The sequence below is a fragment of the Anopheles coluzzii genome, chromosome 3 (assembly GCF_943734685.1).
Source record: "Anopheles coluzzii chromosome 3, AcolN3, whole genome shotgun sequence".
Taxonomy (NCBI): Eukaryota; Metazoa; Arthropoda; class Insecta; order Diptera; family Culicidae; genus Anopheles; species Anopheles coluzzii.
The window spans coordinates 34,869,386-34,894,948 of NC_064671.1; the positions used below are offsets into that span (position 1 = coordinate 34,869,386).

Genomic DNA, 25,563 nt, shown 5'->3' on the forward strand with positions numbered 1-25,563 from the left:
ATACGCTTTCTGAATTAGTGGTGGGAGCTCGGAATCGGACCTACCTGATTCCGATTCCGTATTCAGAATCAATTTCGGAGCCCATTCCGATGCTGGAACCGATTCCGATTATGGAGTCGATTTCGGAGCTGATTCCGGAGCAGATTTCAGAGTTGACTCCGGAGCAGATACCGGAGTTGACTCCGGAGCAGATTCCAGAGTCGACTCCGGAGTCGATTCAGAAGTCAGCTCCGGAATCGATTCCGGGATCGAAATCGGCACCGGATTCAGAATCGACTTCGGAATCGGAATCAACCTGGAAAAATCGCCTTTTGCTACGGAAATGGAATCAGGATTGACTCCAGATAGCTCCGGAATGAAATTTAGTTCTTGAAATGAAATGAGAAGTTTAAGAAGCGAAATCAATCCGGGAATCACCATGAGACAGGATCATTTATAAGTAAATTTTTATTTTTTCGCGGCTATCAATACTTAGCATCATTGGACCCAAACGCCTATTCTTATGAAGATACCGAAACCGACTCCGTCTCTAAGCTTATTATTCTGATTTTGGAGCCAATTACGATGCCGGAGCCAATTTTGATTCCGGAATTGATTCCGCAAACCGATTCTGGACCTGCTATCCGGAATCGATTCCAGAAAACTTCGGAGCTAACCGGAAACGATTCAGGCCAAATCCTAATTTTTTTCATCACTATTCGGAATCCACGTCTTTATAGTCATTTCAACATTTCTTTACAAAATGGTTTCAGTATTTTTCAATGAAATCGATGTAGAGTATAACTTAATACGCATCGATTCAAGGAGTAAGGGCAGAGCTCTCACTTCAAAGCGAACCTGGTGGCTCTAACTCTCTTCACAGAACACTGGATACAGCATTCTTTGAGTTCAGCTAAGCCACCATCCTCTTATCTGTAAAATCCCATTCCATTTGACAACTTTGTTGGGACGAGATTTGTTTCTGTTGCTGAGGTAGATAGAGAGACACCCTCTATATATCGTTTACGACCTTTGTGGCATTTGCTAATATCTTTCGTCCATATAACAAAACAGATACTAAACAACGCGAATGACTAATGTAGTTCTAGAAACAAACGTTTACCAAAGAGCAGTAATTCCTCCATTATATGATGCTAGAAATGATATTACCAACAAAGGAATTTTACGATGTCCACATCTGAAGCTACAAAGTCTGAAGTTCTCGTGGCTGTTACTCAAAACAGAAGTTGCCTATCCCTGACGGTACAACAAAACCCAGCTAAGCAAACGCGAAGAAATTAATCCGTGCGCATTTGTTGACGTTGTTCGCGGTACGAAGGGTCAGGTCAAGCAGCACACATCTCGCCATTCATCGGAATCGAAACACACATTGCACACATCCGGCGGTGGCGGGCATATATGCGTGTTTTCTGTTGATAACTACCTATCTCGCTACTAAGAAAACCTAAAGTATCATTGTTTACTACTCGCGCTTCTCTTGAAGCACACACACACACACACACACACACACACAGAGGAGCGCGCGCTGGATCGTTGTTCGCTAACTCTGACCAAATCCAACACAAATCACCGGCGATGCGGCGCCCGTCAATCTTTTGCCCCTTACCGTACTCATGATGCACCGGACAGGGATGGGGAGCTGGCGGCGGTGATCCATAGTCCGGGTGTGGGTAGTAGTACGAGTGGTCGGAGTAGTAATCGCCGGCGTACGGCCCCGCTGCGATAAAGATGCCACCGGCAGCGCCGGCCAGTCCACCGTGCCCACCATTTTCGGCACCGTGCGGCGCAAGGTGAACGTGCTGCTGGCCCGGCCCAAGCGGTCCCGGCAGCTGACGCACAAACTGAAGCACATCGTATCCGCTGCCTCCGCCACCACCGTGTCCGCCCGTGGCATTTGTTCCGCCGCTAGCAACACTGGCCGCCGCCGGTGCACTGCTCACCGAGACGGGCGAGTGTTGCTGCGATGAGGGCGAGGGCTGCTGCGAGACGGGCTGACCGTCGGAGGCCGACGACAGCGAGGAGGTCGATGAGGTTGGCGTCTGTGCTTGGCTGAGGTGATGGTGGCTGTTCAGATGGTGATGGTTCGTCGACTCCGGCGAGGTGGATACCGCCCGTCGAACCATGGTTGTGGCTTGAGGGTTTTTTTTCCTGTGGATTATTGTCAGCAGGACACACGAGGACCCAGAGGGCCAGGGATGCCCGTTCCCGCGGCAGATGTCCTACTACGCGCCTGTGATCCTGTTGCTTCTACTTATCGTGCACTTTCACACAAAGAAACACACTTCTCTAACACTCTAATCGCACCAACACAAACACACTCGCTCAGTTTCACTTTAGTGCGCTTCTCCACAACACGACCAGATCTAGAAAGGCTTTCCGGTGTGTGTGTTGCCTATTTTTGCCTTCAAACAACCCACTGGGTTTTGCTTTTATCAACTTTTACCCCTCCCCCCCGTTTTCCAGGCCTTCTTTGCCACTCGTCTCCCACTCGACACACAACGACGTTTTGATTGCTTTCACTCGCGCACACACACACACACTTTTAGTCGCGCGCCCGGCCTGTGGAATTCACTTTTTGTGGACCAAACGGCGCACCAGCGCACACACCACAGCACGACGACGACGACAACCGTACCGTGGGTCGCACTGGATATCTTTTTCACTCACTTTTCCTGCTACGAGACTACTATTCCCTCTTTCTCTCGGTTTGCCAGCGGCCAGTGCGAGCAAAAGTGCGTTTGCAGTTAGGTTTCACATGACGCTAGCCGGAAGTAGATACTGTTATAGGGCCATGCACAGCCACACACATACACACACATATACACTCATTAGGCAGACAGCAACACTGGCGCGCTCGTGCTGTTGCTGCTGCTGCTGTTGCTGATGATATTCAGATAAACGCGCGTGCGAGAGCTTGAACACGGACTGCAAATGGAAAATGAACTTCATTCCCTTGTTTTTTCTTCTTCTTCCCTGCCACATTTAAAGAGAGACACATACACACACACACACACATATAGACCGTCCGAGACATTCGACTTCCGTTTGCGTGGAATGTGTGCGTGAGTGTGTGTTTCTGTGTTTTGCCAGACGCGGAAATGGCCTCTTTGCTGGTTGGAGTCTCTCCGTAGTTTCGCTGACAAGCCGAAAGGATGCACACACAACATATATCGGTTACAACACTCTCTGTGGCCGCGAGCCGTACACTGGATCACATCCTAAGCGGATCTCTTCAAAGCCTTATCGTCCGTATCGTTTGCTGGAGGACTTTAGTTTGCACAGTTTAGATCGTTTTGGGAACGTAACACCCAACACAGCACGGAGAAAATATATGCTCAAGTCTCGCTTCCCAGCAGACTGTGACAATCATCTTGGTGATCTTTTCATTTGAAGAATGATCCTCAACCCCACTCAAACACCGAAATTGGAAACGTCAAGACGCGAAAGAGCAAAATGCCACATCTCCCAGCCGGACGAGCAAACGTACGAACCACACACACACTTGACTCAATTTATCTCACTTGAGCCCCATATCCGTGATCTCTCCGCTTTCGACGATCAGCAACATCTTCTTCACGGATTGTAAGACGGGTATAGGGGTAGTAGGAGGTAGTAGGCAGAGGACGCACATTCAATTGTAATGCTTTCCTGTCTACACCTTCCCGCCCTTGTAAGCCCCAATGATTCTCCATCGGCCAGCTGCTTTTGCGTCTTATGGCCGTTGCGGTGGAGAGGCCCTATTGCCACTTGGCTTCAAACAAATTTGGAACGCAATCCATCACATCGTCCTGCAGAGGCGAGGAGAAGAAGTGTGCAAATCAAAGACATCAGCCTCACTCTCGAATTAAAGCAAATCTCAACCGGAACACGGCGGACGTCAACGAGTCACAATTGGGAATGCTACTGGTGGACTTGGGATGTGTTGGAGGCAACACAATTCCACAATGAGATCTCTCTCTCTCTCATGGAGAGCTACTGCTCCATACGATAGAAACCTCACAGCAAAGTGGCAGACCCGTACTAGAATGGAGCACACTTCTTCGTCAATGCTTTTGATAAGAAGAAGCAACGGTCACTTGTGGGCTTCTTGCGAGAAGTAGATGACTGGGCGCGCGCGATATCTGGTTGGCGAGGCTCTTACTAAAACCCACAAGCTCGCTCAAGCTTGGTTACTGTCTTCCAGGAGCAACACAGCCACGGAATAGTAGTACGACGTGCAGCGTTTGCGGCCAGCGCTTCAACAGAGCTCCAACAGAGCTCCAACAGTGCGCCAACGGAATGGAAAGGGACACTAAAATTGCAAGCTATATGACAAAACACACACACACCACTGTGTCTGCGAGAGATTGTGTTCTGCCCTATCCGAGCCGTCTGTGTTGTGGTTGGTAATTTATTTAATCATAGCCTCTGTGCCATTCCAAAAACACACGAGTAGAGGGGGGAATGCGGGGACAACGTTGTTGTTCGTCGGGGGAGGGTTTTCCCTTGCTGTGTTGTTGCACAAAATTGTCATTATGCGTCGCCGATTCGCCGTTGCTGTTGCTAACGGCCGGGGCCACTCACTGTTGCTCTCTGCTCTGTGTGCCGCGCTTCGGTGACTTCCCTTTATTTTGTCTTCCTATTTCCTTTGGCAAAGAAAACCCACCCAGCACCCAGATCAAAACGTTAACGTCATCAAGTAGTCGGGTTTTTGTTTAAAAAAAAAGGTTCGTCGTCTCCTTTCCTAGTTCCTCGACTACTTTTGCCAATGCCTTTCGGGAGATGTGTTGCAAATTCAAAAAAACCCCATAAGTCGGCTTTGCGATGGAATTTCCATTCGCGCCGTGCAGATTTCCCAATCCACGATTGGCAACATGCAGCAGTGCGAGCGATGAGGACGCCACGAACAAAGGACGAGCGGAGCGAATTCGGGGGGTTTGGAGCAGGCTCCCCCTAACAGGAGGGCGAGCTAGTAAAGACCAGCAGCCGCCGCGCAGCATATCGACGTCATCTCCTCGCGACATGGCGACTTGGAGGGTAACCTTAGCAACCGAAAACTTGTATGCTGCTGCTGCTGCTGCTCGCTTACTTGTGTTTCTTCTTCACTGCATCTTCTGTGGACTGCTCTAGTGCTCAGTAGCAGGAGGGAAAACCACAACACAAGAGACAAGGATAGAGAGAAAGAGAGAGAGAGAGAAAGAGAGAGAGAGAGAGAGGGGCGTTTTTTTTCGAGCCTGTTTTCTTGAGCGTTTGTTGCTGCTCTTCGCACAAAAGTCCCTACAATATCATTATTGTATCGTTCCAAAGTGCAAACTGCACCACCACTACTCCCCGGGCCCACTCTCCTAGCACCCTTTATACTGCCCCTTTACCAACCATCCTACTGGTCGTCCAAGCACGTCATCAAGCAGAGACAATAATAGTTCAGTGTGCTGCTCTTTCTCAGTGCTTCTTGCAGACCCTTCCCCGGTTGTCTTGGTTCCCTACACTGCATTGGCCACCTCAAATCAACCCCCTTGCCATGCCTCTCTCCTTCACCACACACACACACATAGAAACACACGCGAGCACGGTTCCAATTGGCAATTTTGAATGAAAGGAATGTGCCGATCTTTGCAGAAAACCTTCTCCAAAGCGAAGAAGCAAAACGAGCAAAACATACAACAAGCACACTGACGCACCCACACACACACACACATACGGCTCGCGCGAAACTAGGCCGCACACTAGCAACCCCCGGTAGTCCAGCGAAGGGAAGGGGAAATGTATGCTTTGGTGCATGCCACCCCCTTCGACCACCCTTTTTTGCCTGCCTGCCTTGCAGCTAGGAGTTGCATCCCCATCTTAACACACTCACTTATACTTGGCGAACTGCTGCTGCTGCTACTCATCGAACCCCCCTTTAGGGAGGGAAAGGGAGCAGCAAACTACTTAAAACGTGGCAACATTAATCAAACACACAGCGCAACACACAGAGAGAGAAAGAGAGAGAGACCAATCTCACCCACACACATACACACACACACATAAAAACGCGACCGATACAAAAGAATGTGCAACAGAGCAACGACACAAACGGGCTCCAACGCACGTACGCACACTAAAGACACACACAGAGACACACTGACTGCAGCTTGAAGCGACAGTTGGAGCCAACCACCCCCTCCACAAGTGTGTGTGTGTGTGTGTCTGTCAGTGCTGGTGAGCCAAAAGGTTCGCCGCTTGGTGGTTTTTCTTCTTCTCACTATGCGACGGGCGTGAGAGATGTGTGCGCGCCCGCACGCATGCAAAAGCTCGAACAGCGGGGGGGTTGGTTTGGAGTTGGAAGGAAATTAACTTAACCAAAAACCCCAAGCCTTTAACCACCCACTCCCAAACAAATAGTGGAATTACAAAACTTTGTCAAAGATTCGCAAAAAAGGAAAGGGTGAAGCTCCCACTCCCACACGGTATTAAGTAATTTTTTTTAATAAGAAACAAGAAAATCATTGCTGTATGTATGTTGCACACACACACAGACACACATATTTCTTGATAGTGTTTGTATCTGATTTCGGTGTTTTTATCCAGTTCCATGCCACCCGTTCTTGTAACTGTCTCTTCTCTTCATGAAAAGCACATTCCACAGCTGAACTCCCCATTTCAACATCTCTCTACTCTCTCTCTCTTTCTGTCTGCCTCCCTTTCCATTCTATATTGTCGCGAGCTTTTACCATCTTCTCTCTCTCTCTATCTCCCTTCCCTTCAAACCCTTATGCTGTGCAGCAGTGGTAGCTAAACAAAAAATCGCAACAGTTACGTGGCACACAACAACGCGCGGGCAAGAGAGAAGGCCTTCTCTTGCGCCATCCACTTCTCCACCAACGGGTTCGGGTTTTGGTGCAGCCATGAGAGAGGGGTAGGGGAGTGGGGGTGTAGCATAAAAAAAACACGCGAAAAGCAGGACTTAGCAAAATCTCAACCAGTCTCCAGCCCTCCAATAACTCACCCTCCCTCCTACTCTCGCGCCCCTTAGACGCGGCCCCGCTCGCTATCCACTTTGCGGGTGGAGTTTATTGAACTTTCGGGGCTGCGTGGCTCTCCACACCCGGTCGGTCGATCCGGTATGTGGCAGTGCATGTGTGTCTGTGTGTTTGTCTTTTCTTTGCGTTGGCCGTATTTCGCTTCTCTCGGTATCTCTCTTTCTCTCTTTTGCACTTCAAGTGGATAATGCTGTTGTGTGCTTTTTTCTGTGTGTTGCTCGTGTGCGTTGTTATTACTTCGATCACTAGCGCACACTTGAACAAGCATAAGCATAGAGTGAGGGGGTGAAATCTGAAGGGTTACAGCAACAACAACAACAACAACAACAACAAAAGTGCTGACCGACTTAAGCCGCGTTGTGCTTTAAAAATGCAAATACCACGCATGAAGTGGAGAAAGAGATAGGAAATTGCAAAAAAAACACTGTCGAATTCAATTGCCGTTTTGTGTTTTTGGCATTTTGGGGTTGGACATTGGAACGTTTGAAAACCCCCCAGTCCAGACACAACCCGAAGTAATTAAATGCCACAACAGCAAGAACAACCTCTTCAACCACTCACTGTGGCGCAAAGGAGAGACAACCCGAGTGAGCGGGTTTTTCCACCCGTTTTACTCCTCCACGTGTCCTTCACGTGGACTCGTCTGGTCCACAATCCACATTGCGCATTTCCACAGCTACACACACACACAGACATTCAGCTCAATATGTCCTCTGTCCAGTTCAGAACAGCAATACAACAAACTCAGCCAAATTGCTCTTTTTTCCGTCCCCACCAACCAAGGGGCGGCTGCACTGCTGTCTGCTGCTGCTGATGACGATGATGCTGATTGCAACTTCTCCTTTTTCCCTTTTGGGAGGAAAGGGTTTTAGGACGTTTGTGGCAAAAAAACGCAACAACAAAAATGTCGCAACAAATAGATAAACCACTGCATTCGTTCAAACTCGTTAATCGTCATTCTAATTTCATTGCTGGCACCGGCACACAAACACACACAAATACAGCATTTATGCAACAAGCAGACACTCACACCATCTAACAACACGGTCCCACAGCACCAGGTCGCGCACTGGAACGCTGGTGTGATTCATAAAGTCGCGAGATGGGCCAACAAACGGGCAGCCAACAGGCGTAGCATTGCGATCATGTTCACCACCAACAATCAAGGAACCCAACCAACAACAAAAACAACAAAAACACTCTCTTCTATCCTTCTATACTGTCGCAATATCCTCTAGCTTACAGTCCCTCTCCTTTCCCCTTGGAAGAGAGAAAAAGAAAGAGAGGGAGAGGGAAATTTGCATGAATGACTTGGGACTTAATAAGCAAATTGGATAAGAAAAGAACGCCACGACAACAATGTGAAGCAGCAGCAACAGGCCAAAAGATCACCTTCACTATCTCCCTCCCCCTCAGACCCTTCTTCTTCGGTCTTCTCCTTAAACACTCCACGATCGACGTTGTCATTTTTTCTCTCCTTTGCTCACCCTTTTCTATCCTATTCTATCTCTCTATCTCTCTCTATCATTTTCATCCCTCTCTTTTTATCTCTCTCTCTCTCTCTCTCTCTCTCTCTGTCTGACTCCCTTGGAGAAGCTGTGAGGGGATACCACTGTGATCTTTAAATGCCATTACATTCACTACACCACCACCACTACTACTACTGCACCGATACACACAATAGTACAGAGAGCGCACCACAACACTCTGGTGTGCCAACGCGCCATCACTAGAGCGAGCATAAATTGCTCCAGCAGACCTCCTTCCCCTCCATCCCCAACCTTCTCCCCTGCCACAACACAACAATAGAGCAGCGGCGCAGTAGTCAGCAGGGGCCCCGAATGGCGGTGTAAGTCATAATTTCACAACAAGCGACCAACCCCTGGTATGAGAATATGGGAGGAACCTGGGGAGAGGAGCAGCAGCATTTTACGCCACGGGGTAAAAGAAATAACTAACCAACAAAACAGTAACACAACGAGTCTTTCCCCTCGCACCAACAGGCCTCCTCCAGCCAACAAGGTGGACGTTGCCTTTTTCTAGTATCTTCGGCGTACACACGAGAGAGATGATGAACCACAGCAGCAGCAACAATAGTAAGCGCGAAAAAGGGAGATGCCTTTTTCGCCAGCCGGAACAAAATTTGCCATCTTCAAGTTGTGTGTGTGTGTGTGGAGAGAGGTCTTTCTGTGATGTGCCGAACAGCTTCAAACGCACGACACGAATCACGCGCGTTGAACAGTTGGACCTCATTTTTTGGGGTCAAAGGGCGGCCTTCTTCAGGCTTTACAACAGAAACCTTCTCCTCGGCATATCTCGCTTCGGATGTGATACACTTTTGACACTGGGAATCACACACACACACACACACACACACACACGGGCACTGATCTTTGACCAAGAAGCAATCCACCGCTTATCATCGCCCCCGGACGGGGCTGTTAGGGTCCCCACAGTCGAAAAACTTGAAACAAAAACCCCACGGGACGATCGAACTTTTCAAAAACTCGCGTACTACACACAGACACACACTTACAAACAGAGAGAACTGGTCGAGAGGAGCATTAGAGTCGCGCGCACGCCTGCGATCGCCTCGTGTGAAGTGCCACGAATACGGAATGCCAACCCGTCGCGGACCCGGCAACTGCGGCGCGACATCAACTTGCTCTCTCACGAAAAGCATAAGCCGCGCGGCGATGGTGGGGGTAATGTGGGGGCAAGATGGGAGGCAGTCGACAATTGCGCCACTGCAGCACAATGTTTTTTTTTTGTTTTTGTGTGTTTCAGTTGCTCTCAAATATCGATCGCGGAGAGTGGTGGTCGCTGCGTTTGAAAGAAACAAGCGGCGATCATCGCGCGGATCATCTCTCTGTTGGGATTTGGTCGATTCCGAATCGTGGCATAGATCGCGAGAGAGAGAGAGAGAGAGAGAGAGAGAGAGAGAGTGCATACGATCGAGGAAGAGCAAGAGAGCGAGCTTTGTATCTTGAAATTCTTACCAAACACAACAAATACACACCGAGCGGGCGACAATCCAAAGCAACAACTAAAAACACAAATCCCCCACCTCTCTATCTAATGGATTTGAGAACCTGGAAAACCCCGCAATCGAATCATCTGTCGTGATGGCGATGATGTTGATGCGAGTAAACACACACCGCGAGTTCGGGATCACGTACACACCAAACTTACAGCACGAACCATGCCTTGCTGCCTTGCTGCGAGACAGCAACTGAGTAAACATCCGCTTCTGGTTCCACACACCTCTGTGGATTTGTCATCCGCAACACAAAACGAAGTCACTAAACAAGAGCGACAGAAGACACACTACTGAAGTGGCTGAACAAGCACAAACCCAATATCTGAGATCTTGTCTGTGCAAACCATTGGGAAGCTCCCCAACAGCAGATGATGATGATGATGATGAATCACATCCACTGCCATCTCTAGCAGAGATTTGAATTCCAACAAAATTGCATAAGATACTATTCAATGCACCACCAATCCCTCGAACAAAAACGTTCAACAGAGGGCCACATAGTTGACATTCCTACAGTCTGCAGCTACGCCACGTACTCCAAAAGACAAGCAGCAACAGCAGCGGCAGCAGTATCGAAGATAAAAACAACACATAAGACGCTCGCTCTCTCTCTCTCTCTCACTATGTCTAAGCTCAAGCAAACTGTGTAATCACGAAAAAAAGGTCGTTGCATTTGTATTTTGTTGTTGTCGATTTTTCCTCCCCTTGTGTTGTCTTGTTCGGCGTGTCTGCTTGTGGGTGTCCTTCTGGGCTTCCTGCTGATCTTTGCAGGGTTTTATCGAGTCATGTTGCGTTGTGAGTTGGGCATTTTAACGGTAGCGACATACTCGTAGCTCCAAATGATCTCTTCTAGCTATTCAATATGATTTTTGATACGTTTCTTTTCTACAGTGCAAAGTGTGAATAAATGTCCATTTGATTTTTCTAACTTTGATCGCAAATATGGATTTTTGGGAAGGTAAAGGAGTTATAAAAGCATAATAAATAGCTCCATCTGCTTAAAATAATACATAAAAGCTCATTTTACGTCTTCTAGTACTACTACCACGCAACACACTGCACCAAAGCAGTTCATTTGAGACAAGTGTCAAATAAAAAAGCAAAAGAAATGAATATAAATTCTCTTTTGCTCTTACTCGTTAAAACTCTTAACAGAGTCCAGAGTCCTCCCAAACCTCTTTACCTTCCAAAAATTGAAAACAGAATGTCTAAAAATTATTAAAAGATAATGTTTAATACATCGGACAAATTTGCATCACATCAGAGAGGTCGAAGGTCACATTCAGCCCATATAAATACTTGGTAGAAATCAGAACTCATCTCGTGAACGATAAAACGCATACAACTAACATCGCAAAATGACTCAGTTAACCCTGCACGCTTCCTGTATTGTATCGTGGACTTTAAACCTGCTTGTTACTTCTCACTGTCTCTCTCTCTCTCTCTTTCTCTATCTCCCTCTCTGCCCTTTTTTACACCCATATCTGAAGCAATGTTTGCATACGCCTCTCTGTGTGTGTGTGTGTGTGTCTGTGTTAGAGAGCTTCCACTGATCCACCGTCTTTTGCTGCTTCTTATCTTCCACCATTCCGCCCGGATTTTCCCGCTTTTCCACCGGCTTGACATCGTACCCCCATTTGGAGCACCAGCCGTTTTCCAGCTACACGCACACACACATACACACACACTCGTCAGCAGAGTTTCACATCTTCACCGCGAAGCAGCGGTGGCGGCAGTGGAAACTATGGAGAGCTGCTGAATCTGCTTTCACATCCCGCCGCGTTCGTGTTTCGGTGTGTGCATGTCTTTCCTGGAGGAGGGGGGGGGGGAGATGCACTTGTGTCTTACATGCAATACAGATGCACCATGGAGAGAGGGAGCGGAAAGGCCCACTCGCTCAAAGAGCGGAAAACTTCATTTGCCAGCCACTCGGCCGCGCGTCTTCAAGAAAAAGGGGATTGGAGGCGGAAAAGCGGCGAAAACAACGACATAGAAAGGGGGCAGAAGGAAAAGCACCAACTCTCCTCATCTTAATTCCATCTCTCGAATGGACCACACACACACACACACAGTCAACTACAATGGAGGAGAAGGGAAGAAAGAAAAACTGCCACAGAAACATGCAAGCGAAGAGGTCAACTTCCTCACAAGAGGCCACACCACACAGCCACAAACGGCGATATGATTCGGCATTGGAGAAGTGGTGGTGGTGGTGGTGAATGGAAAAGTCGCGGCAAAGGCTAAAGAAAAACGGCACAAAAAGCCACCCCAAACCCCAAGTGCGTTGGCCAGTGTGCGCGCTGCCACCGCTTTTCCACGTCTTCAAGTCGCTGGCAGTCTCTCTCTGTGTGTATGTGGATTGTTTTCTTCTCTTTTTGCTGTTTATGCTTCTGTGTGTGTCTGTGTCCAGCACTGCACCGGGGGAAGGGATGATTGTATCTTTCCTGCCAGCAAGCGCGAATATGTTTTAACGTACAACAAACAAAAGCAAGCGAAAACGAAAGTTCGACGGCATTCGATCGATTCGACCCCTGTCCCGTCCCCGTTGCTGCTGGCTGGCTGGCTTGGTTGGGTGTTTTCCCGTTTTCGGCCAATCCCCTAGTGGTCTACTTTTTTTTAGACGGGATCAAAGCGGAAAAAAGGAAAAGAGAAGAAACAAACCGAGCAGACAACCTTCCGCTACACTCCTCCAGACACACAACGAAAACTGAACCACCAAGACTCAAAAAGCACAACAATAATTGTTGCAATTATCCATATCCCAAGCCTCCCACCGATCTTTCACTTCTCCACCCCTCATTGCCAATCGACCGCACTCTGCGCTTCACGTAATAGTTTTTGGCCAATTAGCGGCTCTTGCACCCCTCGCTGAACTAGCCAAAACAATGGCAACCAACGGAACACACTGCGTCTGTTGGAGTTAGAAGTGTTCTCTCCGGGGCTTCTTGCGCGATCAGATCGGGCATTACACGATCGTCGGAAACCCACCGGCAACCCCCCAAAAAACGAGGCCACTAGGAGCACATCTTCACCGCAAACTTTAGCTTTGATTTCATCGAAAGAAGGCAACCATTTTCATACTTTTCCACTAAACTGTTGCCAACCGTCTAACACTCTTTCAAGCTGTTCACTTTTCTACGTTCGCCGTTGCTGCATTTTCTTTTCTCCTTCATCTGCGACTGCACGACGGCGTGTACACACAGCTACACCACAACGGAACCCCTTTTTCTCTCCTACTTGTTACACACGCACAGTGCGCGTTTTCCTTCCAAACAACGCAAAATTTTCCGTTTATTTTCCTCCCACACACACATACACTTTTTCTCTTTTTATCTCAATCACACTCACACACGCACGCAAACGGTCCCCTTTAAGGGAAAGGGGGGGATTGGATGGAAAATCAGATGCCAAAACGCAGGGTTAACAATAAACGCGCGCACCAACCACGGCGTACGGCGGCTGTCTGGTTTTGTTGTGCGCTTGTGCCACGACGACGCTAAACCGACCGACCGAGAGCTCTGGCACACCCGCCACCACCACCACCACCACCCTAACCGAGGGGAACCCCGCGGGTGCAATCGCGGTCGGCCAGCTCTCTCTGTCTCTCTCCAAGCAGTAACAGACTCTCTCACACACTGGGAGACTTAGATGACGGGTGGCGAGGTGGCGTCGATCGCGCTCCACACGGCCCGGCCGCGCAACGTTTGTGTCACGACCCACTCCCTCGCGTGCGCCGCCGATCGCGCATCGAAATATCTCCACGCACTCACACTACACACACACACACACACAAACGCAGGGAGCTTCTGGAAGGGTGCCACCAACTAACTGCACACATATCTAATGTAAAAGGGTAGTGGCCGTCGCTTGGGCAGTTTAGCAATAACTAACAAATAATGGAACATCAAAATCCGTACAATTGTAATACGAAAATGCGGCAGCAACACTGTCAGCAATGTACTACTGGGCCACTAACACTACTGCAGTGTGTGTGTGTGTGCGTGTGTGGTTGTGTCCCTCCTCACACGCTTCACATCCCCGCAACGCGGTCGGTCCTCACTGCGGTTGATGGGTGATGGAATGTGGACTGGACAACGAAACTATTCTTCAAATTCTTCTCCAATTTCCCACACACACACACACAAAAAGAAACCGTTTTTTACCAAATTTTTCTTCACACACAAAAAAGACAAACGATGCGCCACGCGCTGTCGTGATACACAAATTCACGCTGCTCACTTCACGAAGAGACAACGCAACACAACACCAACAACGAACGGAACCCAACATAAAAAATAAAACAAAACTATGTGTGTTCGTGCGCACACGTCACTTGCAACTGCTGCGTGAGCGGATCACCCCTAAGGGTGGTGGTGGTTGGCCACTTTCCAATCTGAATAAAAAAAAATCACTCTCCGACGTCGCCATCTTCTCTCATCCCTATTGGGGGTGAGAGCGAACGAGAGAGAGAGAGAGAGAGAGAGAGAGAGAGCGAGTGGCGGCGCGCATAAACAAAACCACCCCTTGGCATGCGTGATGACAAAGGAGAGAGTGAGATGGAGCAAAACAGTGAGTTTGCCTCTCTCAAAGCTTCTCTCTCTCATTTTGGTTCTACGCTAGTGAGATGCTTCTCACAGTACAGTGAGAGACAGTGAGGCGTGATGAGAGAATTCATCACAGACATGAGAAGGAGCAGGAGAAGGACATGAAAGGGAGGGACAGAAGATTATGCCACGACAGCGCGGACGTCGCATGGTGAGGCAGCGTTAGAAAGAGAGAGGGAGAAATAGGGGGAGATAGAGAGAGAGAACATCTCACTCGAACACCAACACACACACACAGCAAACTCTAGAGAAGCATTTTTATGCTCTCGCTAGAATGCCGCGCTTGATCACGCACACCGCGGCACACGGCCCGGCGCGCGCGCATACGCAGCAGTGACTTGCGCACGTGTGTGAGTGGTGTTGGTGATCCTCTCTCACTGGATCAGTTTTCTTGGTATGCAACCCTCCGCCGATGTGCTTAGGGCACCGCATTCTCCAGCGATACAGTCACTTCCTTTTTCCAGCCAGGGTTGCGCCTGCTGCGTGCGAGAGGAGTCGAGCGGGCGACGTTCGCTTTCTCCCTCGCTCGTTGCATAGTTTCATCATCATCAACATGATGGTGCAGAAGAAGTCTAAAAACCCATCAACAGCAGCACTGTTTTGTTTAGAAAATGTTTTATTTGTAACCGTCGCCTCTTCCCTCTTTCTCCGTTCATCTCAATAAGGAAGGAAAATGGAAAGCACAACAAAGCAGATCGCAAGACGAAACGAAATGAGCAGAAAAAAAGCAGCACACACCCACACTCAGAACGCATGACAAATGGGCGAACATAATTCGTTTTTGTTCTCCCGTTGCAAGAGAGCTTTCAACAACAATTAACAAATAATTGTTGCGAAAATGGATGGCCCTTCCATGGAGAACAAAGAATCAGAGACACACGTACGACTCATGCTGGACACGTTTCGGTCTGGCCGCGCTATCGTTCCATTTCTTTTTTTTTTAGAAATAGTTTTGATTTGATTTCACTTCACAACACTGGGGCATGGTGGCTCTGAGCAGTGCGCCTTCGGGCACTAGTGGTGGTTGTCTTTTAATGCGCTGTCCCACTGCCAGCCTGACTGACTAATTGACGGCGAACTCAATTAGACGGAATGTAATCACAGCGGCCCCGCTATATCCGCCGGAGAGGTCGGCGCGAGCGCGGACGACACACTCTGGGCAGACAAACGTCACCACATCGCGCGCTATAGCCAATTCGATAGTGTGTGCCCCCGGTTCGTCTATGTGTGTTTGTGAATGCACCAGCAGCAGCAACGGTGCATGATGTCAGCCTGTGTGTCTCTTAAGCTCAATGCAACCACATTCCAGTGCAATGAATCGGCTGGCCGAACGGAGCACAAGACAGAGACCAACGTCAATTGGTGTGATAAAAAGAGCGAGAGAGGGAAAGAGGATCTCCAGATACATCTGGTACTGTGTGCGTGCGTGTACAAAATCGGGAACTGACCCCCCTCGTGAAGTCATTTCTGGACCACTTGGACACTCGGAATAACGTTGGTTTTGGTGGTCGCTGCTTGTGCAATCGCGAAGTGCGCAAACAAACCGTCCAAACCACACATTCTGCCAGCGAAGAAGCTCGTCTTCCTAACACCACCGTAACAAACACCAATTGGCCGGCAGTGCATTCGTGTGCACCGGGTAACGAGATCCGGAACACAACATCAAATACCGTAGCAACCAGCACACACAAGATTACACAGACAGAATGGGCTGATACAGTTCACAATGCAGTAAATCGGGCAAGAAGTATCTACCCATCTCGCTTCCTTCCCAATGGCTTTGGCATTGGTATGAGTGGCCATCGATTGCCAGCGCAGATGAGGCACACACTGATGTAATACATCTCAAGCGTTAACTGCCGTTTCCTTGCGCCCTTCGCCGGTACAGACATTTTCGGCACTGGAGACACCAAGATGTTGTTCACCCGGCAGTAATGTGTGTGTGTCTTGGAGTTGTTGCTCGATTCCGCAGGCACACCCACTAGTAAAATGAGAGCAAGGGGTAACAAAATAGAGAAGAAAATGCAACTCTAAAATGATTTAAAATTATCGCAAAGAGACCCAGTACTCACTGGAGGAGTGCATGGAGCCGTCGCAAATTGGAAAGAGGCTACGTTATTGAGTTGGGTAACAGTGATACTAATTGATGAATTTGAATGAATCTTCAAATTGGGTCGTTCAATCTGAAGCTCACACTTTGTTCAAATCTACGAGACTTTGAAGTCATCCAAATCTTCTAATCTAAGATCTTCGGTTCTCTCAGCCCTGTTCAAAGATTCCTCCAAGTATCTCTGACTATTCTGAAATCCTTTAACATTGATTAGTCTTTGAAGAATTATATAAATCTTAATTAATTTATGAATCTTTAGAAATTCATTCCATTGAAAGATCGTACCAACTTCAAAGGATCTCTTAGATAATCATGAGTCAATGGAGGATCATGAGTCTTTTCAGTATCATATAAATCTTAAAATATTCATGAAGCTTTAGCGATTCATTCCACTGAAACTTTGTGACCGCTTCTGAGAATCTAACTATTAATCTTTGAACATTTATGAGTCGTTTAAGAATCATACGAATTTTGTGATATCCTCGAATCTTTAGGGATTTATTACGCTTTACAAGGTTTTCCAAGTCAGTTTCGAATGTAAACATTATTATTCACCGCATGCAAAATGTTGTTCCACATCGATCTGACAATTAATTTCCATCATAATAATTTTTAAAATCTACAGCATGATTTTCAACACGTCTCAAGCTGGATTGAGTTTGACAGCTCTTTGTTATGTGTTGAAAAACATGTGTTGAAACTGAAATTTCATTTTGAAACAAATAAACCATTAGGCAGCTGTTGAAAAAACATTTTGGATGCGGTGAATAACAATGTTTACAATCAAAACTGACTTGGAAACCCCTGTATGTTCGTGAACGATTACGAACGAATCCCGGGGAATATATGAATCTTTGCACAGTTATAAGTTTTTAAAGAATTATATGAATCATTCAAGAGTCACTGGTCTTCATGATTCATGTAAGTTCTCATCACTAAGTTCTAATATGAAATAAACTATAGGAAACATTCACAGAACACAACACTACTATACGGTGACAGACATTCATTATCAGCAGCCAACTTACTGTCAAGGCCAATGGAAGTGTTCTTTAGCACCACAAACAGCGTCGACGACAGCTTTTTGTTCCCAGTGTTCTAGTGTTCTTGCGCTTGCCATTTACTAGCAAATGCAGTTTTGCAACTGTGTGCAATTGCAATGAAGTCCGCCGCCCGCCCGCCCACCGACACACCCAATCCCTCACCATTTGATTGCCACACGGGCAAAACTCTGGAACGAACGGATGCACAAGCAGTAAAGCATCATTTTCCACAGGATTGTTCCATCAACACTCGCACACACACACACGCCCACAAGTATTGTCAACGGCCTTGAAATGGCGGATGGAAACAATGTTGTTTGTGCTGCTGCTAAGGAAAGGAATGCTCTTTTCCGCAACCGGAGCACACACAACCGAAGCTTAATGGTTGGGTGGCGAGCGAAACGGAAGGAAAGGAAAGGCGAGGCGGTTTATTACATTTCAACAGCGGTTTTGCAGCTTCTTCTGCGCGCGAGTGTTGTGACCGTTACGAGCGTTATCGAAAACAAACAAACATACATAATTGAGCAAAAGGAAATGAGGTTAAGAAGGACTAATGCCCAACCCTTCCTCTGCCCTTCCATTCCTGTGTCTTCGATGTACCGCGGAGAGTAGCACAACTTAATAATCCCTTCTCCAACGGAAAATCTCTTCCAAATGGAATTTCTGCGCCAGAAGAGACGAACTGCGGGCAGGTGGTGACACATTTTCCGTTCATCCTCATCGCTTGTCATCGCGATTTCACAACACAAAACCCTGTCCCAAAACAAGCACGCGACATGATACGAAATTTGTTCAGCATCCAGCAGTTTTATGTTATTTCCCCCCTGCCAGGCCCCCGATTGTCCTTCGGTCGTCCCCATTACAACGGGAAAGCGCGCAACATCTCGCTACAGCGCAAAACTTGCTGCTGTCAACGATTGCCAAGGGACGCGGCGGGGCAGGAAGACGCCAAACTTCCATCATCATGTGTGTCGGTCGTCGGCCGGTGGGTCGTTGTCTCGCAAAAACACACACCTAGCATAACAGTCTGTGTGTGTGTGTTGGAAACGTTTGGAGGTGAACGGCGCGATGGAAACTCCGAAGCGCGGAATATGTGCTGATGGGTGTAGCACTTCATTTTTTAGTACACTTGTGCCCGTTCCACGGTGGTCGTAGTAGTAGTAGTAGTAGATGACGCACACCAGTGCTCTTTATCGAGCCGAGTGAATCTACAACACACAGACATGCCTACACAACACCAAGAGGATGTGTGCCCGAAAGGGATCGAGAAGGATGCATTAAGGCATCGCTAACGAAGTACCGACGACCTCCTTAAGCTCCTTCTTGGCTCGTGGTCGTGTGTGAGTGGTGTTGCTCGCTCCAGTAACTTTCCTGGGCGAAACGATAAGGCCGTTGGACACATTTTCCCCTCGGAGTGGAGTCACCTTCTACGACGACAAGCACGAACTCGCTCGTTCAGCCTGAGATGTCGTTCATCACGATAGCACTCATATTTCACGTGCACTTGCTGCATATGTTGCATGTCTTGTTGGCGGGCCGACAACGAACTGCATTACAGCAGGAGGAGAGCGAGCACGCGGGAGAGGGTTGTAATGGAAAAATTGCAAACACATGAACCCTTGAACCTGCCGTGCGGGTGTGTGTGTATGTATGGAAAAGGCCATTCGCCTACTCGCCGGTAATTCAATTTTATCGAGAGCAGTACAGGAGGCTCTTGGTGCTTTGGAAAGTGCATTTAACCTTCCGAAAAGGATAAGAAAAGCATGTATGTAATACAACCATTTTGCTGTTTTTTGAAGAATAAGATACTAACATTTGATAGTGTTTCTCCAATGTCGTCACGCATTCTACATGTCACTCAACGAACCCTCCACCGCATTTGATGCATTTGATGACATCTTTTACGTACCAGGGAACTCCCTCCCCTTAAAGAACGAGTAACATTAAGCCTCCGTGTCGCTTACCGGAAATGAGGAAAGCAAAACTCGAAACCACAAGGACTCCTGGTGGATGGGTGGGTAGGATATGTCTTTAAGAACATTACCTCCGCTGAAAGTTCGTGACGTGGAAACTTAATATTTTGATGGGTTCATTTACCAACTTCTTCAACCCATGTCCTCGAATCTCAGGGATCTGCGTTGCAACTCTTGCGCTATTAGAGCCTGGGTTCCAATTTCTACACCACAACGTCTTGTTGGAGAGCTTTTTGAATACTTCAATCAACCGCCCCCCACCCGCTCGCATCCCATCTCATTTTATTGAGCGAAAAATTGATCCCTCCAGAAAGCTTATCATTACGTACAGATGGGCGGACGACGACGAAGACGATGATGTTGAAGACGTTCGATATTTTCCGTATCCGTATTAAGCTCTGCAGCGAGATAATAAGGATATCAAGACATGTCTAGATAATATTCTACTGATACGGTGTGCAATTCTGAACAAGGACTTTCATGCTATAAATCAGCTTTCTGGATCGATATTCTTATTTCATTACTTCAAAAAGATAGGCTTATGTGCAGGAATAAGTACAATAAATCGTACGGGCGCATTAGAATTTGAAGTGTGTATGTCTCTGCCATTAAGATGGCCATAAGATAAAGTTAGGATAAAGATAAGATAAAGATAAGACTTGGATATTCATAAGGCATTAAGATTACGATAAGATAAAACATAACTACATAAACCATTATGAAGATATGCATCTGATTCTGGATCTCAAGCATTAGTTTGAAGAGCTTTAACGTGTAAAGAGATAGCATAAGCTGCAATACAAAGCTCGATGTAACCTTGAATTGTCTGACCAAGTCGCTTCTTCAGCTTGAAATGTCGCTTTGAGTTATGCACCAGAGAAGATGTCTTCACACGGGAGTTCCAAAATGCCCAAGAAGAGACACGTCGTCGGGTCGTCCAGGCCCCCACTTCACATGGTGACCATTGCAGACCCGACAGCAACGACGCCACCAGGAACGTTAACCTTCTATACTACTACTGCTGCCGCCGCTGCTGCTGCTGTTGCTGCTGCTTCTGCTCATCAAACCAACAATAATTACATTTTTTATGAGCCTCTCTCTTCCTGCCGCGGGGGTTGATGGTTGTTGTTGTGACGAAGCTGCACTGCAACTGCACTTTACTTTTACATCTTCACGTGGAGTTGTTGTTGTAGTGTTGTGCCAACCCCTTCAAACACACAAAAAGGCAACACAAAGCGTTGTTTTATTTCCGCAAATAAAACACAAAAGCGAACGCATCTCCCCACGTAGCGCGCACAATGGGCTTTACGATGGTCGGCGGGCCCGAAGGAGCTCATGGGTTTCTCGCTTACATTGCCACCGGGGGCGCGCGCGTCTCTGTTTCGGTGTGCATCTCTTTTTTGCATTCTCGGCGCAAAAAAAAAGAATCGTTGTCTGACGGTGGTCGCTCATAATGGGCAGCCCGGGTTTTGATGCACACAACAAGATTCACCAACATTACCCCTAGCCGGCTGGCTTGCCGAAAGGAAAAACCGCGCCAGCCAATAATAGCCATTCCCCGCTTCCTTACGCATACAGAATACAGGCGCGGGAAGGGAGCGAAAGGGGAGGGGACGGGATCTTGACAAGGATCATCGCTCTTTACACATGGAGCACAGACCCTTTTTCGCGAAATGAGCTTTGGCGGCAGGCGCAACGAACGGAGCGAAGTACCAAGGAAGTTCCAAGGCGACCCAAGACGACGGGTCGTGGTGTGTCTGCCGCCGTCGCCAGCGCTGTCGGCCGTGCGTACGCAACTGTAACTTACGATTTATGGCCCATAAAAGACATGGAGAGGCCGGGCCGGGCATATTCTATCCGAAACGAGGAAGTCGAGTGGCAGATTATCACCCCATCACTTCCATCTCGTGGCGGCGGCGGTGGCGGCGACTCGCGGGACACCATGCAATATTCATCCGGATGGCTTTTGTGTGTCTGTGTCGGTGGGCCGGTTCAGACCTAATACAACGACCACTACACGACACTGCAAGGGAAGGGATTTGCAACAAGTTGCCCTGGTGGTGTGCTTAATTTCAAACCTCGAGAACCGTTGAAATGTTGATGAAAGACAAATGCGTGTGTGTGTGTATTTTATGCTACACGAGCCGACCCCCTTTTTCCGGAGTATCATCTTCCCAAGGTTCTGGTCACTGGGAAGTTTAGTTAATACAACGATTTTATTACGAACCGATTTATTGCTGCCGGTCCCGGTTCGCGTGTTGTCGGAGCATCGTCATCATCATAAATGCAGAATGAAGCATTTCGAAAAGCATTACCACAGTGGAAATATTGGTGTATTTTATTGAGCGAGTTAAAATCTATTTCCCTAGCTGCAAATTCCCGCAACACCCAAAGTTCACTAAGAGCAGAGACGGACCGGTCGGCCAGCAGCGGCAGATACACGTATCATCATCTCATCCGACATATATCGATAGCAATTGCATTGCAGGGAGAATGTAGCAAATTGGTAGCAATATGTGTATGTCTGTATGTGCCGCACACTCGAGCACGATTTGAATAGGAACCGAAGGTCAAATTCATTACCGGTCTTTGGTTCAACAAATTAAGCGTCGCCGCGCCTTTGCCGACGAGGAGGAGTAGCGCAAGCGTCCTGCTACTATGCAGCTTCTCTCGTTTGACCATCGACGGAACGACGTCATCCCGGGGCCCCACTCATTTTTCCCTCCCCAGTGTGTTAAGCGTATCCAGTTACCGTCGGATATCCCGATCCCTGTCAGCTGCCATCGGACGCGGTCTCTCTCTCTCTCTCTCTCTCGTGTGGGTCCCTCTAGAAGGGCCAATTTATCAGTTCATCGAGTTACAACGCCTCGCACATTGAAACATGCGCTGTAAACTCTCAATTGATTTTCATCCATGTTGTTACCGACGGCTTATCAGGGGGCTCCTCCAGGCAGGCACTGGGAGAACGTCAACAGATACTGCACATATCCTGCCCGCTAGACGGTGACGCGCGCAGTTGCCAACACACTCAGGGTCGTTGGCTGGGACACACCGCCATATGCTAGCCGTAATGGCGCACATGCTTTGCAACTCACCTTGTACTGAGTGCGACCTTTGTAGACGTAGACGGAACAACAGTTCGATCGCAATCGATCGTAAACACTATTGATATTATGCAGAACATAAACTCTCGCGTGGACCGGGGTGCGGACATTGTTTGCTCAATCACGTACTTCTACGAACTCAACACACTTCCGAGTGTAAATGTATGATTTGGAATTCAGTGTAAACAAGCAGTAAGCGAGGCTTCGAACCAGGGTTTATCCAGGACGGAAAAGGGCGAACGATTCACAATTTGCATTCCGGGAGCCTTTTGCATAAACATATGCCCCCATCCATTTTTTGGGATGCTTCCCCGGCGCCGGAACTAATGGATTAAACGCCACATCCTCCAAATGACCGCCAAATGAAGGAAGCCACGTTACATCAGGTACTGACTCTCCCACTGCAAGAGGCGACGAAAAAAAGGGACGCCGAAAAGCCTCGTGATCCCGCGGACAGCACCTGGAGGTGACTGTTTGCGCTACGTCCAAACGGGAGAGGGGGTCGACGAACGGCGGAATCCATTTGAAAATCAAATTTATCACCTTTCTGTGTCCCATCAAGAGCAACCTGCTGCTGCTGCTGGTGCTGGTGCCACGGACTTGTCTGACTCTTTTGCCTCTTGACGTCTGTTTCGCATAATTTCCATCCGCAAAAACCTCTCCAATGCCTTCGCTTCTCTGGCTCTGTAGGCCGGTAGCAACCATGATCGATGGAAGAGGCAGATATTTTGATTCGGAGCAGTAAATTTTCCCACCGTATCTAGTTCTTCTTTTTTCTGTAGAAAGAATCGTCAAAAAACGTGAACTTCTACTACATTTTCATAAGCACGGCGGGACCTAGAGTCCGGCTTTAACACACCGGCACAAAAGATAACCTTCATTTTTCGCTCTCTGTCGTTCTACTGGCGTTGTCCTTGGCACGGGGGAAGAAACCTGCGAAAGAGCCAGTCTCCATCATGCCACCTTTCACCACCCATCCTCCCCGGGCCCGGATAAGGTACATTAAAATTCACAACCCAAAAAATTACCGTTTGATCCTTCCCTGGATTATGACCCAACGCGGAGGCGTGGCGTACCATTAATAATCGTGCCACCCGATGTCCGCCCGGTCGGGGGAACCGGTAGGGCAGTGAGAATGAGGCAGCGGTTAGGATAAATTTACATTGACGCAAATTGTCACCACATTTCAACTTTTTCGGCACGGCCGCCGCCAACAAGAATCTAGCAGACAAAAAAAACCGGTTGTAGCTTTTATCGGTTTAATGAGCGACCGGCTGCTCCCGGGGAAAAGGGGGAAACGACGGCATCCACAGGGAAAGGGACTAGCATAAAACAATTAAAGTTTCGTGATGCGTTGGCCGGTGGTGATGGTGACACTGTTACACCATGCACCCCCCTTTGTGGCACCTGTGGCAGCTTTCGGTCATAAAACGCCGTTATCAGCGCCACCAATAACGGATCGGTAAAAGTTATCGCATTGCAAAGGGATTCGTTGTTACAAAACGGATTGTTACTGTGTTTGCGATACGATTGAACAACGGTCGTGCGGGTGTCGTGGCTTTTGTATGCGCGCCACAGGTGTTTCCGTTTTCACCCTACGAGGGTAACCATTGCAAGACGATATGGAACAGTGTTGGATTTCATGAATCTTTCGTTGAGATTCATTCATATGAATCTTCAGTGATGAGTGATTTAAATGACGAGTCGAAACTTCAAAGATTCATGAGTCTCTAAAGTTTCACGAATCTTTGAAAGAGACGGATCACAGTCACAAGAGATGATCACAGTCTCTATAAGCAAACCAAACAACAACAACAACAACGAATCTTTGAAGATTCATGAATCATGAATCTCTAAATATTCATGAATCTCCCAGGCTTCATGTTTAATATGTTTATTGATTAATCAATCGGGATCTTGAAGATCCTACATGAATGTACTTAAATTAGTGCTTATAAACTATGTACGGTACATAAATCGGTAGGGGAGAACTGGTGCACAAGAATAGAAAATGTATATTGAAAATATGATTATTACGTAAGTTGTGTCCTGAGTCTATCCCTAAAAACATTCTTTGGTATGTTGAAATCAAATAAATCATAGTTATTGATGAAAGTTCGACACATAGCTTACATAGTATCATACTGGCCTTAAACGAGCTCTATAACGAGGGACGGATATGAATTGACATTTACGTAGATTCCTAGATGGCGCGTTAAATTCTATCGTAGCTAATAGAGTAGGAGCATCAATGTGGTGGTTGAGTAGTCCTGATATAAAAAGGCATTTAGCTATCTCACGGCGCTTTTTCAACGGCTGAATCCCTAAAAGCAGACACCGGGAATGGTATGACGGTAACACATCGCCCTGTCGCCATGGTAAGAGTCTTACATCTAGAGTTGAAGAGTCTTATATCTAGTCGCTTTTCTTTGGATGGCCTCGATTCGATTACTCCATTGTTCAGTGCAGGGGTCGCTAACTATACTGCCATATTCGAACACTGATCGGACGTAGGCACTGTAGAATCTATAAACTTTATAAGTCCATGAATCTATAAGCTTCATAAGTCCATTAAAATTCATATAACTCAAGGGATTCATGAATCTTTAGAGATGTATGATTTCCAAAATATCGAATTTACCCAATCCCACCTACAACTTGCCCATTCTGGGTTCAAGCCTCGCATGG

The 25,563-nt window shown here is 47.6% G+C and overlaps 1 protein-coding gene across 11 annotated transcripts in view; it reads right to left on the reverse strand.

Annotated features, from left to right (window-relative positions):
* LOC120955814 (fibronectin type-III domain-containing protein 3A-like) overlaps positions 1 to 25,563 on the reverse strand; it is a 60,072-nt gene that overhangs the window by 27,158 nt on the left and 7,351 nt on the right. Inside the window, exons 1-2 of one of the 11 annotated variants that reach the window (XM_049609778.1) lie at positions 14,224 to 14,392; positions 1,607 to 2,925 (exon numbers count right to left, since the gene is read on the reverse strand). The exons of 2 other annotated variants lie outside the window; for them this stretch is intronic. In XM_049609778.1, coding sequence (XP_049465735.1) covers positions 1,607 to 2,123 — 517 coding nt within the window. In that variant the 5' untranslated portion in view covers positions 2,124 to 2,925; positions 14,224 to 14,392. 8 more of the 11 variants (XM_049609775.1, XM_049609780.1, XM_049609782.1 and 5 more) reach the window with 8 other exon arrangements.